At 38.6% G+C, this 17,366-nt stretch overlaps 2 protein-coding genes across 5 annotated transcripts in view; one reads left to right on the top strand and one right to left on the bottom strand.

The window, feature by feature from the left end:
• The window catches only part of ARHGAP22 (Rho GTPase activating protein 22), a 398,531-nt gene that overhangs the window by 298,970 nt on the left and 82,195 nt on the right, over nucleotides 1-17,366 (bottom strand). For all 3 annotated transcript variants that reach the window (XM_031956285.1, XM_031956287.1, XM_031956286.1), the window contains exon 2: nucleotides 8,028-8,227. In XM_031956285.1, the coding sequence (XP_031812145.1) occupies nucleotides 8,028-8,227 (200 nt within the window). The remainder of the gene's footprint in view (nucleotides 1-8,027; nucleotides 8,228-17,366) is intronic.
• WDFY4 (WDFY family member 4) overlaps nucleotides 7,948-17,366 on the top strand; it is a 486,698-nt gene continuing 477,279 nt past the window's right edge. Inside the window, exon 1 of one of the 2 annotated variants that reach the window (XM_031956283.1) lies at nucleotides 7,948-8,009. The gene's annotated coding sequence lies outside the window, so the exon portion shown is untranslated. The remainder of the gene's footprint in view (nucleotides 8,010-17,366) is intronic. The other variant, XM_031956282.1, reaches the window with a different exon arrangement.

Genomic DNA, 17,366 nt, shown 5'->3' with positions numbered 1-17,366 from the left:
GAAAGGAACTGGAGAAGGGACTCAAGGGAAACGTGATAGATATCTTTAAGGATTTAAATGGCCATCAAATGAAGATGTGGGCAGCAAGGTGGTACCAGAGTGTACAGAGCACAGGCCCTGGAGATAGGAAAACCCATTTTCCTGAGTTCAAATCTTACCACATTAGGTGTATGACCCTGGATAAGTCACTTTACCTTCTGCCTCAGTTTACTAATCTGTAAAATGAGCTAGAGAAGGAAGATAAACAAACCAGTATAGCATCTTTGTCAAGAAAACCCCAAATGGGCTCACAGAGATTCAGACATGGCATGTCCTGTCTCTGGCTTTGAGGTAATTAGGATTTCTCAGAGACATAGTAACATACCACCCTCCCATCTCTCCACTCATGTGTGAGTTCCAACTTGCCTCCTTATTACTACTAATTCCTCCTCTTCATCAACTCCATTTTTTTAACCCTACAAGACTCCCCTCCCCATCAGAGTCCCAAACTTGTGACACTGGTGGAAAGCATCCTGATAAATGGAATCCAGGAAATTGTTTCTGAGGAGTTATGCTATCTGGGGGATAAAGAGCCAAAGTATTACCCCATTTCTCAGATGAAGAAATATAGATACAAAATAGAGAGACTTGCTCAGGCTCCCATTATGGGCAATGGAATTCAGGAGACTTTGATTTACCATGCCCACTAAGACACCTCTTACAAAAACATGTGTCTTGAATCCAGCCTTTGTGGAGAGGTCCCCAAGCATTATTACCATGATTTAAGACCTTGAGAGATGGAAGAAGTTAGAGCCTGGTACCTGACATTGAGAACACAGGGGTCTGTTATCCGGTAGCCCTAGGACATGCATAGACCCCATCCTAGAATGGATTCTAAAGAGAGAGCTAGTGCTGGGAGTAGCATAGGAAGAACCAGCTATTTTAGTAATCTGGTTGGCTTGGGGGATGGGGAGAAGGGGATTGATGATGTGCATCAACCAGGTGTACGGCACAGTACAGTAAGCAAGAGGGAGGTGCTATTATAGATGAAAGAACTAAACTGAGGTTAAATGGCTTGTCTAGGGTCATATTCCTAATAAGTGATTTGTTGTCAAATCTTCCTGACTTAAAGTCCAACTTTTTTATCTACTACACCACCCACCTGCCTCGATAGGATAATTCTGTTTCTCTGTGAAGAATCAACGAGATATGTAGGAGTAGAGACTTTATCAGGCTCATGAACAGCTTTTCTAAGGCAAGAAAGACCATAAAAAGGAATGAATGGGTCCACTGCAAGGAGACCCCTATCCCTGGTCCAAAAAGCCTGAGGGCTAGCAAAGCAGATATAGGAAGACTGAGATACCCTTAGTAAGAATTTTCAATTAATAAAAAAGTATTTGCCAGACTCTTTGCACAATCACAGTGATAATGACTTGGGTTAGCTTGGTAAAGTGGATAGAGGATCAGTCTCAGAGACAGAAACATCTGTGTTCAAGTCCTTATTCTAACATATGTTGGCTGTGTTATTCTGGGTAAGTCACTCAACCACTGAATGGCTCAGACATCTCTCTAAGACCATAAGGTAAAGCAAAGTTAAAGCTCCTGATTTTCATGCATAAAGGGATTTCCACACCGGAGAGAGTTCCCCACACTGGTCAAATCACAAATCCAGACAAAAAATAACGTGTGTGTATATTTAAAATTCTTTAATGTTCCTTATAACAATCCTGGGAGATAAATATGACTCACATTTTTCAAATGAGGAAACTGATACAAAGAAGTTAACCAGTTTTCTCAAGGTCACACAACTGGTGTCTGCCTCTTTCTGACCCTGAAGCCAGAACACCCATATGCCCACCCCACTGAATTCTGAGGAAAAGCTGTGGAAGAGGGAAGTCAAGGGACAGTCAGAAGGTTATTCCACTCCACATACCTTCTCCCTCAAAAAAAAAGAGACCCAGTCCCCTGTAGTTAGTACTTGTGTAAGTAATAATCTACAAAGACCTTTGTAATTTGCAAACTTTGACATTTTCTATTATTTCATCCCTGTCTTCTTCCTTCAGTTCTGTTTCCCCTGTGATGTTCTGTCTGGTAGAGAAGAGAAAAGAAATGGCAAAGAGAATGAGGGAGAAATCTGTATCTTCTTCCACAGGGGATAGACATGGTGGACAGAGAAGTGGTGGCTGAAAAAACTCAGATGACACCATTGAGTTGGGCAGGCTGGTGCCCCAGGGGTGGGAGCAGTGGGCAGGTTGCAAGAAGCAGTGCTGGGTCTGTTCTGCAGGCTGGCTCTAACTTGTAGCCCCACAGCAGCCCATCCAAGATGCAATTCTTATATTAAGCTAAAAACCTGCCTCCTAGAAATCCTGAAATTGTCTGACTCTGACTGCTGAAATTACAAGATTCTTCTACAAGTAGTTGGTGACATCTGTTATGTTTCTCTGATTTGTCTTCATTAGGCTTAGGGTCCAAGCTCCTTCAAGTGTTCCTCATTATAATATAGTTTTGAGATTCTACTTCACTATCTTGTTCTTAGTCCTTTGGATGAATTTTACTTTGTCAATGATGCTTTTTTGGGGCACTGGGAACAGGATACACTATTCCAGATGTGAACTGAGCCAGATAGACTACAGTGGGATCGCTGCTTTGTTTCACCTTATTTTCAACCATTTTCTGAGATAATCATATACTGAACATAGGAACACAGAAAAGTACTTAAGTAGGATTGTACATACAAAAAAGAGCCAGGTTAGCTGGCCATCCACACCAGAAGTTTAAAAGAGCTCCCTATCCAATAGTGTCATGGTAAAGGTTTAACAACCACCATTTGGGGGAAATATGTAATCTAGCAATACTTCTCACTACAGGTTCCCCAGACTAATTCCTAGTTTGGATTTGGGAACCTTGTAATAGAAATGATCCCTATTCTTAATTCATCAAAACTGATTTAAGACAAAGAAAATGCCAGCCACTTTTGGTCTTATCCTAAGGCTTAATCCAATAGAACAGGACACATTGTTCCTGTAAGCCCTTCCAGCAAAAGGTAAAATTAGCTTCATTAGATAGAAATCATTATTTTTACCCTGGCTTTTTTCTAATGGAATCATTCCTATATTGAGATGCCATGAGAAGGCAAGTTTCTTGAATCATTTTTATCACCATGTCCCTAATGCCTGACACACAGTCGGTATTTAATAAGTATATATTGAGTAGACAAAATAACAAATGAATGACTGAAACAAAACTAACGGACTAAGGAAGACAGAATACATTATCATGAAAAAATAAATTAGACAATAGGTAAGGCTAATGGCATAGATCAACTGGCATGTTGTAGTCAATTAATAAATGCTCATTGATTGACTGATTAGTTAGTATTCAATTAGGTGGGAGGATCTTATAGTTGTTCAAGGAATGGAGACATTTTCCATGCAGGTGCTCTAAATTCCCTGAGCAGGGGAAAAAATAAGCACAGTTCTTCATTTATTAAATATATTTCAATTCCATCTGAAGACAGTAATGAAATCTGACCTCTTGGAAAGAACTATAGGGACAGGCAATCAAATATTCTTTTTATAAAGTCCCTCCTCTCTCTTGCCAGGTAATGGCATGCAAGTCACTTGTCCTTTCCATATTTCAGATCTCCCCCCTCAGAAATAGAGTTTGATATAATGGCTCTTGTCATCTGCTGACCTTTCTCACTACAGAGATGACAAAATCAACATAAAATGGACTTTGGAGATGAAGTCTAGTCTATAGACAGAGTTATTACACTCATTTATCATCCTTTCTAAGAAGCCAGCAGAACGACCAGACCTACTTCCTTCTGACAATTACAACTGCTAACACAGGCCTTCTGATGGGAAGATTCCAACCACATGGATATTTTTAGTTATTGTGAACAGCAATCACTGTAAATTTTTCCAGGAACCAGACATCTAGAATTAGTCCATTACAAGTAATTATGTGCAATTATGTAGAAATTAGGTTTGTTTTCCACCAGCAAAGCTGCAGGACTGAGAGTGCATATCATAAAGTAATGGGATTAATTTGACAAATAACAGCCCTCAAATCCTGACACTATTTAGTGATCCAGCAATAACAGTGTTGCTTTGCCAGGAAGAGGAAACCATGATACTTCTAGACAAGGTCACTTGCCCTGTACTGAGTCCATTGTCTGACAGAGCATCCATCTAGAACAAAACACTAAATTCATCTCAATGATACCACTTGTAAGCAGAATTTTACAGAGCTATTCCAGATATACCATCCCATCTGATCTCTCCTTTTCATTTCTGGTAAAATAGATAGGAATAAGGTTCTCATGCCCATTTTATAGATGAGAAAAGCAAGGCAAGACTTAAAAGTATTAAAAGACATCACCAGAGTCCCAGGGCTAAGCTAGTGGCAGAGCTGGAATGAGAAGTCAGGGATTTTTCCTATACTTTGAATCCCTAGAACTCATTTGCGGAGATCCTATGAGGACCAAGATCATAAGGCCATCAGATTCTAGATTTAGAAATGAAAATTCCCTGAAAGGTCTGGTTTGCACCTTTGATTTGCAAATAAAAAAATTGGGCTTAGACACTTGCCAAGGTCACACATGGTGAATGGCAGATCTGGAATCAGAATTCGAGACATTCCACTCCAAGCTTAGGGATATATTTACAATATTTTGGCTGACTGTTAGAGTTCAGAGATGCTAATCTGAGCATCCCTATTTTAGAAATGAAGAATCTCAGAGATTCAGAAATGAAGATGCTCAGAGAAGGTCTAGTCTACAACTGATAAATCTATCACTAGATTGATGATCTAAAATTTTAACCAAGATCTCCTGAGTGCAGGTATAGCAGTAATTTTACAAAAATCACACTGTAATCCCAGCTGCCTGAAGAAAGCTGCATGGACAGTATTTAAATAAAATGTATTGAATTTTTATTTGGCATTTATAGTTATGGATAAAGACGTGAGCACGTGTGCTCTTGTAACCAGCAGTTGGCATTCATTAGTGATGTGTCATATGAACTAATTACTTGCATAATATGAAAAAGCATGATGAAAAGTGGAGGAAATCGGTCAAGTATCAGACTATATATTGATCTTTAAGTATTACTAGAAAGTGGAAAATGACTGATGTGCAGCTCTTGATGATGTGGAAAAAAGCATGAATCTCCAAATCTGGAATAGTTATCTGGGACTGTCTTTCTCTGGGGCAATGATTCTTAAAGCACCCTAAGACCCTTTCATTTGGGAGATTTGGGAGATCAAATCTATTTTCATAATAATATTAAGACATTTTGATTTCTTTTATTCTTTTAAAAATTAATTTATAAACTAAAACAAGCACTTTTATAATATAGTATAATTAAAAAGATGATTGCACATAAAACTGCATATCTATTATGTACAACCTACTATTCCTTTTAAAAATATAACAAAGCTATCATCTAAGTTTCTTTTCTTCCCTTACTTTCTGCTTAGAAATAGCTACCATTAAGCACCAATATATATGTATATTTGTAGATATATAAACACACACACATACATATGTTTATATATGCAAAAACATTCTATACATACTTCTATGTCAGTTATTTCTGTGGATGCAGATAGCATCTTCTTTCATATATCCTTTGTACTTAATTTGGATATTTTTAATAATCAAAATGACTTAGTTGCTCAAAGTTATTCTTAAATAAATTTTAATTTCTAATAGGTAAATAACAATAGATATAATCAACATCCACAAAAGCTCTTGGAGGGGCAATGTAGACAGTGGAAAGAGTATGGGATGGATTCAAATATTGTCTCTGGTTGGATATCCTTAGGCAAGTATCTGAGTCTCAGCATTCTTATCTGTAAAATGGGAATAATATTACTTGTGCTACCTATCTCATTGGGTTGTTGAAAGGATCAAATGACAAAAAGTATGTATTTGCAAGCTTTAAAGTTTTTACTACTGTATATAATGCCAGATACTATTTGCCAATATGATCTCAGGCAAATTATTGAAATCCAGACAGTTGGACTGGATCATTTCCAAGATCTTTTCTGGCCCTAAATTTTATGGACCTGTCGATAATATTCCATTATGTTTTATTGGTGAAAAGCAGCATAACATGGTGCATAGAAAGCTGGCCTCAGAGTCTGGAAGACCTAGATTCAAGTCCCACTTTTGAAACATACTGGCAGCTTGACTTTGGGCTATTCTAAGTGTCCCAGATAACTTATTATTCCCATAAATTACAGAGCAGTTATTGATTGGTATTGGTGGAGGAAAATTGGAGACACTTAGTAGGGGGACCCTAAGTAATTATTTAATTTCTGTCTGCCTGTTTGCTCATCTATAAAATGGGGATTATTGTGAGGATAAAATGAAATAAGATTTATAAAAGTACTTTGGAAACCTTAAAGCACCATGTAAATGTGAGATGTTATTTCTTTCTATCATACTGAAAAAAATTGCTGGTCTGGTAAATTTTTTCGTTATACAAATAAACATTTTAATTATTTGATATAATCATATGCTATCTATTTTATTATATAAATAAATGTAATTTATTAATGCATTTTGTTGGGATGAACAATGTATTGAAATAGCCTGCATTATTAATAATAAATGTACTCAGTGGAATATGCAGTGAATGAAAGTCACTTTGAAAAGTCACTCATCTTTTGCTAATTGGTCAATGACTTGACTACTCCTGGAAGAGAAGCAAACCCATGGTAGATCCTTTTTTGATTTTTTCCCCCTCACTAGGAATAGTTTTTCTTGTGCTAAGTGATATCATAGTCAGAAGTATACCCTTAGGTGGGGTTAAAGCCCTTCAGGAAAACCTCCTCCTCCAACACACAGCTTTGGAGAAAACAACACAATGATATTAAGATAATTAGTGCTGAAGACTTTTTTTAAAAAAGACAATCTAATACCAATTCATCATGCATCATTGGTTCAATGTGTCCCAAGACCTCAGCAGATTAACAACAATCAGGCATATATTCATGGCATGAATGAAACACTAGATGCCAAAACCCAAATTAAAATCAAACAGACAAAACATTTAGGGAAACTTTTCATAATCATGCTGCTCTACTATTTGTTTATCTCTTTCTTCTCCTTCCTGTTTTTTCTAACACTATATGGCTCTTCTGAAGACTAGTTTTCAAATATTCACAGTAGAGAAAGTCACCTCCCCTCTCCTCTTTTGCTCTTTTATTTCTCCTTCTCCCCTTTTCCAGTTCTCCTTTCCCTTCTCCCTCCCTTGTTCTTTTCTTTTTCCTCTCCTCTCCTCCCTTTCCTTTGTTCCCCTTTTCTATCTCCTTCTCTCCCTCCCTTCCCATCCCCTCCCTTGTTCTCCTTTTTTTTTCTCTTCCCTTTCCCTCCCTCTCTTTTCTTCTTTCCCTTCTCCTCTCCTGCCCTCCCTTCCCTTGTCTTCCTTATCTCCCCTCCGTGGTTCTCCTTTTCTTTCTCCTCCCTTCTGCTGTCTTTCTCCCCTCCCTTCTGTTGTCTTCCTCCCCTCCCTTGGTCTCCTTTCCCTTATCCTCCCCTCCCTTCTCTTTTCTTCCTCCCCTCACTTCCCTTGTCTTCTTCCCTTCCCTTCCCTTGTCTTCCTCCCCAACCCTTCTCTCCTCTCCCTTGCTCTCCTCCTTTCTCCTTGCCTCCCCTCCCTTCCATTGTCTGCCCCCTCCCTTCCACTGTCTTCTTCCCCTCCCCTTTCCCCCCCTCCCCTCCTTTCCCCTCCCCTTCCTTGTTCTCTTTCCCTTCTTCTCCCTTCTCTTCCCTTGTCTTTTTCCCCTCCCCTTCTTTCCTCTCCCTTGTTCTCCTTTTCTTTCTCCTTGTCTCCCCTCCCCTCCCTTCCCTTGTCTTCCTCCCCTTCCCTCCCCTTTCCTCTCCTTCCCCTCCCCTCCTCTCCTGTCCCCCCCACTGAAATGTGCCGACAACACTTTCAGCACGGGCAGGAAGATGGTGAGACTTGCCAGGGTTCCCGGCTGCCTGTGCTCTGGGCCGTCCCTGCGGTTCCGCCTCCGCGGTAAGTCCGCCTTCTCACCTGTGGTTTGGTTTCTTCCTCATCCTTGTAATAAAAGAGCTGGTCCCCGCGTAACACGAACCAGCGCTGCTGCCAGTTTTTCATTATACTCCTCTGTTTCTTTAGCCAGCCGGACTTCAGCGCTCGCTCCGACAGGATGGGGGAAGCTGGCCGCGCCGGGGATCCGCTTTGCTCTCCCATCACCAGACTTTTTGACCGGGCTAGAAAACAAGAGCACACACCTGTGTGACGAGGGACACTTCTTATTTCTAAGTCATAGCCATCTTGTCAAGGCTGCCCTAGGAGAGGGACCCATTTTTTACTAAAGATGAGCAACGTTTCCCTATTAATCCTCTACTGATTTGGCTTAGGGTGGAGTTATCGGAAGGTTAGACCAGCGGAGAGAAAACTGTTGGACAAGAATAATATTTTAGCCCAGTCTTAGTGATGGCCAGATCACGTTATGTTTGTCACCGGAGGACCAGTACTTCTAAGGTCATTGAGGCTCATGACCCGAGATAATTAACAGGTCATGATTTATTATATTTTTTGACCATAGAAACCTACCCTCTATTAAGTCAAGGGAGTCTTTTCATCTGTACCAGAGAGCAGGACCCACAGGGATGAAATTTGGAGGACAGAATTGCATTAAAATTAACATTTACAATGCTATTAACATTTACATAAATAATGTATTCTTGGAGGGGACACATCATGATTATGTAGCTTCCTGAAACATCATAGTCCAAAATTGTCAGGAAGAAGTAAGGAACTCACGTTTTTATGAAGATCTTATGTGTTGGAAAACAGGTTTCTTATGACTTTGAGAGTCAACATCATGCATGAATGGAGGACAAGGAAAAAGGAGCCCCATCCTCAGCTAATTTCCCTTCAACTATTGTTCTTCTGACCAATATTGTTGGTTCTGAACATAGTTATAACTGCTATAGTATTGACTTTCCTTTGTGGACTAGACATCTTGACTGGGCTAGAAAACAAGAACATATACATTTATATGTAAAAGGAGGGCTTCTAAGTCATACCCACCTTTTAAGTCATACCCACCTTGTCATTTTTATCAAAGATAAACAATATTTCCTTATTAAGCCTTTAGGGTGGAGTTGTTGGAAGGTGAGACCAGTGGATTCTCCCTTAGATTTGGGGCTGAGAAATGCCATTGCTAGTCCTTACAGTTTTGGATAGCAGCCTTTCATTTCTATTCTCCAATTAAGCTTTCACAACTAAAAATTCATTCTTATAAGTTAAGCCATTATAAAATGCAAATAACCCCCATGGGGTAGCATATCAAACCATCAATACTTTAGTTTGAATTAGTTTATGAAAAAATAGCAAAGCAATCATTTGTAAGTCTAAAGAGTTTTTAATTTTATGTCCATGAATTTGTTTTCTTTAAAAATATTTTCATGATCTTTCAATATAATTGCTTTCCTTTGTTCACCTGATGACTTTAATTTTATGGAATTAAGATTTTATTCTGAGAAGGCTTTTATAGGATTCATACAATGGTGCAAGGAGTCCATGACACACACACACACACACACACACACACACACACACACAATTTGTTGAAAATCTTTGTGAGTTAGAGGACAGATAAATTTTGGTTCAGGATATAACAAAAGAAAAGTGGCTCAGTTCTTCAGATGGCCCCAGCGGGGTGCCAGAATGAAAGTGGGTGTGGTTAACTAGAATATCATGAGAATATAATATTTAGTGAGAGGGGAATGAGGAGATGGAAGGTAGTAGAGAGGTTCCAAGAAAGGAAGAGTTGTTTTGATATGATTCTAGAATGCTTAGGCATAAAACACAGAATAAATTTGTGCCTTCTAAACATGTTAAAACCACTTTCCCTTCAAGTATTGTCTTTCTAACTAATGGAACTATAACTGTTATAGTGTTGACTTCCTTTTATGTCCTATTCACCTACAAATTTTCCCCTAGGCTTGGGGCCAAGAAACAACACCACTGCTGGACTTTATAGGTTAGATTTGCAGCCTTTCATTTCTATTCTCCAATTAGGACCACATTTGTTATATAGCAACCAAACCAACCCCGTCAATGTAGTTAGGACTTTTCATCTTAAAATTGTACATTACAGATCCGTCAGGCCATTGTTGGATACTTTAAGCACTAAGTGGACTTTTACGATGACCTGAACTCCTTTGTGGATGGATTCTTTTTCTATACACAGAAATACCTTTCATGATAGTAATACATCTGTCTAGTTATGAAGTTTCCTGTCGTCATCTAGGTCTTGGAGGATGTCTCCTGAAACTATGACCATGGGAACATAATGGTTCTCCTTTTTCCTTCTACTCCTTCTCCATTTATGTTTTGTGGCCTCCATCTACATTGTAGAAAGTCCTTACGAGAGCAATTCACTCTTAGGCCTGGTTTTGTTTTTGTTTTTGTTTTGTTTCATTTTTTTTTTCTGAACTAAACAGAAACTACTTTACAGAACAAGCAGTGACGATTATCTGGGCTTAAACTATTTATGGACAAGGCAAACATAAATACCTTGGGTAGGTATGAAGGCCATTGATTAGCTTTAGAGACAATCCATTGGTCTCAATATCTCTGTCCATCTCCCTTACTTCAAGGTCCTTTTGCATACTCTACTTCCCCATCCACTTCCCAGCCTCCAAACCCTAGTTTGAAATGAACTTATGACATTTATGTAGCACTTTGCATTTTCAAAAAAATTAATATCTTTTTATTTTCAAAATATATGCAAAGATAATTTTCAATATTCACCCCTGCAAACCTTGTGTTCCAAATTTTTCTCTCTCCCTTTCTTCCACCCCCCTCTCTAGACAGCAAGTAATCCATTATAGATTAAACATGCAATTCTTCTAAACATATTTCCACATTTACCATACTTTGAACTTTTCAATGTAGTTTGTTATTTCACTAAATTCTTCAGATATAAAATTTCCTTATTTGCTCTTCATCCTCCTCTGAACCAAACTCTCTATCCCCATTCAAACCAAACTGATTTTGGAACTCCTGACTTGTCCTTTATTTTAATATTCTCTAAGTTGAATGGACAAATGAGTGAAGGAAAAATCATTTATTAAGTGCCTTTTTATACCCTGGGCACTGTGATAAAGGTTGGGGAATCAAATACAAAATCTAGACAGTGATTCACCTCAGGGTGCTTATTTTCTAATGGGACAAATATATAAAGAAAAGGGGTTTCATTTTGGAAAGTAAATACATAGGAGAGAGCATTTAAAAGCCATTTCCAGGAGAAAGGTCAATCAATTAATTAATCAGCATTAATTCAGTACCTCCTATATTGCACACACTTTACTAAAAATTGCTAAGTGCTCCATACTGAGCTTTTCATTGGTTTCAAGAAGGGAGGGGGGAAGTCTTTACTTGCTATCAACATTGAATTTAGAATTAGAAAAATCTGATTTTAAATTCTGCCTCATACTCACTGCAGATAAATCACTTGATATTAGTTTCAAGATAGGTAAAATATGTGTATATAAGCATATATTTAATATAAATAGCAATATATGTTTTATATATAAATAATTCATTGCAGGTAAGTCATTTGACATTAGTTTCAAGATAGGTAAAATATGTATATATAAGCATATATTTAATATAAACAGCAATGTATATTTTATATAATTTTATATATAAATATGTAAAAAAGTAATATATATTTTATATAAATTTATATCAACATATTTTATATAAATATATCAATATTTTATGTTTTATATATAGCAATATATATTTTATATAATTATATATAAACAGAATATATTTTATATAAAGTGACACAAATAAATATATTTATGTATGTTTATATGCATATATATATATATATATACATATACATACACACATATGTCAGTGAATAGAACACTAAGACTCATCTTCCTGAGTTCAAATCTAGTTTCAGATACTTAGTAGCTGTGTGTTCCTGGGTGAGTCACTAAACTTGCTTTCTTCATTTTTCTCATCTGTAAAATGAGTTGGAAAAGGAAATGGCAAATCACTTCAATATCTGCCAAGAAAACTGCAAATGGAATCATAGAAAGTGAAAAATGATTGAACAACAATACAGGAATAATCATACCATCTACCCGTACAGGACTGTTGTGAGAACCAGGTGAAATAATGTACATCAAAGTGCTTTGCCAGCCTTAGAAGAAGTATTCTATGAAATAAACTGTCATGAAGAATCAGAGATTTGATCGCAGCTCAGACCCCAAGATTCCAAAGCCACTGGCCCTCCACTCTGCTGCACCGCCACCCTGTGTAGAAACCCTTCCTTGCTGGTCATTCAAGTATCACTCCTCCTTGACACATCATGAGCTCAGAGGGTGGAGCACTTAGCAGTGTTTAGTAAAGTGTGTGCAACATAGGAGGTACTGAATTGATGCTGATTAATTAATTGATTGACCTTTCTTCTGGAAATGACTTTCAATGCTCTCTCCTATGGATCTATTTTCCAAACCGAAATCATAACTTTCTCCAGTTTCCAGTGCCCCCCAAGGTTGTAATGCTTTCCCACTCACTCCTCACACTCTATTGACACTCTATCCCTTTCCACTCTTGTCCCATTCTAGTCTGAGCTGAGCTGATAATATTTAGGTGATGCTTTGCACTTTAAAAAAATTCCCCCAATAATCTATAAAGCTTTGCAATTTCCAATGTACTTTCCAGTCCATAATTTCACTGGATTCCTCAAATATGTTTGTTTTAGAAGTATTGGGTGAAATGCAAGTCTCAGTAGCCCCAAGAGAGGGAAGAAATGCAAGTTCAGGAGGAGATAAATTTATCTCTTGAGTAGGATGGGGCTGCACTTAAGAACGGTTTCTATATTAATGAATGGCGTTCTGAAAGGCCCTTCCTTTTTTGCCTGCAAGGTCCATCAAAGCATTTACCAGCTCATTTGGGCCCTAAAAATATTTAACCCTGATCAGCAGTTGATCAAGACAGATCCTGCTTAATTTCCTCTCTACATTTCCCAGTTTGAGTTTTGGGGAATGGGATTCGGGGCTGTTCTAATTTCTGTTAGCTCTTCCTCCTGCATCTGTGAAAGCCATATGCCTCTGGCCCATGGACTGGTGCCTCTCACAATCCATCCAATCCAAACAATCTTAATGTTTCTTGAAATGTTGTTGAAATCTTCTCTCCCACCAGAGCTGCATCTCAGGGGAGAGAGGAGCATCTGAGTCATTCCACTTGTATTTCTGTTGCAATAGTGGGGAGTGTGCCGCAGTCCCCAAAAGAGAATAACAAGAACAGGGAGAGAGAGAATCCCCAAAGTTAACTTTGACAGCTGTGTCCTTCTTGTTCTGGCCACCCTGCTCAGGGCCCTGACTTTACAGAGACCTGATTCTCCTGCCTGTTGGATCTTTGAGGAATAGGAAGAAGGAGCAGGGGGAGAGCCAGTTCTCCCCAGAAGCTGCCCTGTGATCTGGTATCACAGGACTCTATTCTGCCTGCTCCCAAGAGTCTGTCCAAAGCTGTTTCTGTCTCTGAACGTCCAGCACAATGGCTGGTATGTAGTAGATATTTAAATATTTGTTATTTGAGTAATGCCTCTTGGGGCTCACTATACTGGAAAAGCAAAATCTAATCAGAAGGCAAGCAAAGACATTATAATTATATAAGTTATCATAACAATTCCTACTGGAAGGAAGGAAACACACATTTATTATATGCCGGGTGTTGTGCTAAGGACTTTTGATTCTCAAAACAACTTGGGAGGTTGGAGCTATTATTATCTCCATTTTATAGTTGAGGAAACTGAGACAAAAAAAGAGGCTCAAAGACTAGTCTAGACTCACAGATTCAGCTACAAAGGCTGTATTAGGGCAGTAGGCCAGCTGACCAGCTAGCTAACCACTGTGTCACCCTAGTGAAGGGGGACAAGCAAAGAAAAATATGAGCAAATTATCATCATAATCACCATCATGAGGCAGTGGCTAGATAGAGGGCTAGTCAAGGAGCCAGAGAGACTCAGATTCAAATTCTATTGATTCAAATTCTAAACTTCTTGCATTTTGGACCTTTTTCATTTCTCCTGCCCAGCTCTGTGCCTGGAGCATGTAGCAACTGCTGAATAAACTATGTTGATTGATTGATAGTGATGGAAGAGTCTGTGGGGAGGATGGGCTAGCCACCGAAAATGTATACTGGAGTGTAGGCTGAGAAAATACAGCCAGAAGGGTAGGGGGTGTAGAGTGAATTATAGATGGGCCTGGGCCTGGGTCTCCAGCACAGCCACTAGAATTTTAACAAAAAGCTTCATTGCTATTACTATTTTATTAGGCAAAAACGTTGGAGTTGGGGAAGGCCAGGAGCTGTGGTCAATTGGCCTCTTAGGGACCCTTGGTCTAGATTCTAGAAGAATCAGTGTAGACAGCTCTTCTACCCTAGTTAGTGCTATCGACTTGTATTGAGTGATTAAGTCAGACAGTTAAGTTGTTTATTTAATTGAACAACCAGGACCTGTCTCTGATACAGAAACAGGATACTTTAGAAGGCTGGATCTGTACTGGAATCCTGGTTCTGTCAATTCTTAGCTACATAATCCTCAGCTTTTTTATTTTTTATTTTTTAACCTTACTTAACCTCTGTGGGGCTCAGTTTCCTCATTTATAAAACAGAAAATGCTATCAACCCATTTCAATAGCTGAAGAATATTTTTTAGAAAACAGATTGTGAAGAATCCTGCCAAGTGTTAGATTGCAAAAACACATTTTTCCCTTTAAAAATTTCCAGAACCCTGTACTGGGCTATTAATTGCTTCAGAGTTAATTGTCTCAGGCTCCAAGGCCCTCCCAACTATAAGATCTTATAACTTTGAACAAGATTTCTCCCAGAACAATGGATTGTCTGATGATTGAGTACCAAATACATATATTTTGAATATGAAAGGACTTCAGAGGGCTTCTCGTACTACCCATTAACAAGAGAAAAACTCAGAAAGATAAAATGTCCCATAATTATATCTATCTATTATCTATCTGTTTATCCATCTCTCTCGCTATGCATGTTTATCTCTTTCTGTTCATCTATCTATCCATCTATCTATTCGTTTATCTATCCATCTATCTATGTATTTATCTATCCATCCATCTATCTATCTATCTATCTATCTGTCTGTCTCTTCATCTATCCATCTGTTCATTTGTCTATCTATCTAACCATGTGTTCATCTGTTTGTCTGTCTGTTCATGTCTCTCTCTCTTCATCTGTTCATTTATTATCTATTTATCTGTCTGTCTATCCATTCATTCATCCATCCATCCATCCATCCATTTACCTATCTATAGATCTATCTATATGTATGACATATATGTATATATAATTACATCATCATCATTAGCATTTATACACTGCTTTAAAGTAATACAAAGCATTATATATATATATATATACACATATATATATATATGTATCTTTTGATACAACTCTGGGAGGCAGGTACTATTATTATTCTTGTTTTTCAGATGAGGAGCGGAAGCACATAGGTGACTTGGCCAGGGTCATGCATCAGGGTAATGCCTGAGGGAAGATTTTAATTAAGTTGTTAGTTCTGTACTGGTTCCCACAAGAGTTAATCAGAACAAGGAGAGGATCCCCGCAGCTGTTTTCTGCAGCTGTTTCCTCCTTAATCTATCCTGGTCACCTGCTCTGGAGCTGGTCCTTATGGACTCCAAATCACCCCCGTGAGGTCTTTCCATATATAATCCTTAGAGAATAGAGAGAAGGAGCAGCGAGGAATATGTCTCCCCAGAAGCTGCCCTGTGATCTGGTATCTTGGGAGTCTAGTCCACCTACTTCAAAGTCTAAACCAAAGAATGACCTATTTCTTACCCTGCCTCTTAGTGCCGGGTGCATAGTAGGCATTTAAATATTTGTTATTTAGCTGAGTGAGCATGAACTTACTAGGCAGGAAAAGTAAAATCTAATCAATAAGGTAGGATTTTACTGTCAGAAATAGTGAAACAGCAGACTCCTGTTCCTAACATGCTCTTTTCCATGTCAGAATACCGACTCTCTAAGTACTTCCTACTTCCTTCCTTCCTTCTCTTTGATCTCCAAAAGACTTTTTTAAAACATGTGCAGTCCTTAACTTTCGTCTCCTTGTCTCCTGGATTTAAGTCTCTCTTGTCCACTGGATAGTTAGCTTCCAGTGTTTTCCTGTGCCACCTAATAGAATACCAGGCACATTAGTATCTGGTGCCCAAAAATGATTAAAGGGTGTTGTGTTCTTCACTTTTTAATGAGGATAGAACTCAGTGTGGTCTTGAGATCTCTTGAATCAGTGTCAGTAACTCCACCAGCATGGAGCCCTTTACACAGGTCACTAAACTTGTAATATTTTAAGAGAGACCAGGGGTCATTGATCTGTAGGATATCAAGGCACTGGAAATATAGACATCCTGTCTTCTACTAGAGGATGCCTTGGGCAAGAGAACAGGGCTGTTCCAGAGCCACCTCCATCATCCTGATCCATACCTGGCCACTGGACCCAGATGGTTCTGAAGGGGAAGGTGAGGCAGGTGACCTTGCCCAGCCCTCTCTCACTGAAATCCAGTTCACTTGTATATGGCTTCATTTCCCTTCTTTGAGAACGAAGGACAAACAACAGCAACAACAGAACAAATAAAAACAACTTTATCAAGATAGGTGGCCCTTGAGGACACAGATCTGGCTCCTTTGGGGGGACCTGTGTCATCCTGCAGCACAGGGCAGCTCTCTGTTTCCACTGTATCTGAAGGGGAATTGACTATCTCAAAACAGTTCCTGAGCAGAACCACAGAACCATAGCATTTTAGAGTGGGGAGAGAGTGTGTGCTTATATCTTCCAAATTGATTTAACATTTACAAAATGGATCAAATGGGCATTACTTATGAAAGAAATGAGCTCTATGAAAGAAAGGAAAACTACTGTCACTGTTATTATTTATTAATAAACATTTTTCCTGTCCTAAGCACATCCTCTTAATCAATTATTTCACTTCTGTAAATATTTAAACAAAGAACTCCTATCAACCTTCATCTACATCCTAGAGTTTGAAAGTTGATACTTTGATGATGATTTTTTTAGGAAAAAAGCAAAGGGAGCCTGAGGTTCAGCACAAATGTCTTCGGGAGAGGAGGATGTCTTTTCTAGAGCAATGGGACTTTGCCTCAGGGTGCTGACATCCACACAGAAATTCTTTTTTCACAGAAGCCCACCACATCAGTCATATGATCTTGGATTTGGGAATTTAAGGAATCTTACAAGAACATCTGTTCCAAAGCTCTCATTTAGAGATTAAGATTTTGAAGTTCAGAAAACAAATACCTAAGGTCACA

Source organism: Sarcophilus harrisii, chromosome 2, assembly GCF_902635505.1.
Source record: "Sarcophilus harrisii chromosome 2, mSarHar1.11, whole genome shotgun sequence".
NCBI classification, from domain to species: Eukaryota; Metazoa; Chordata; class Mammalia; order Dasyuromorphia; family Dasyuridae; genus Sarcophilus; species Sarcophilus harrisii.
Note: the sequence above shows the minus strand (reverse complement) of the source record. Positions and strands in the feature narration are given on the sequence as shown.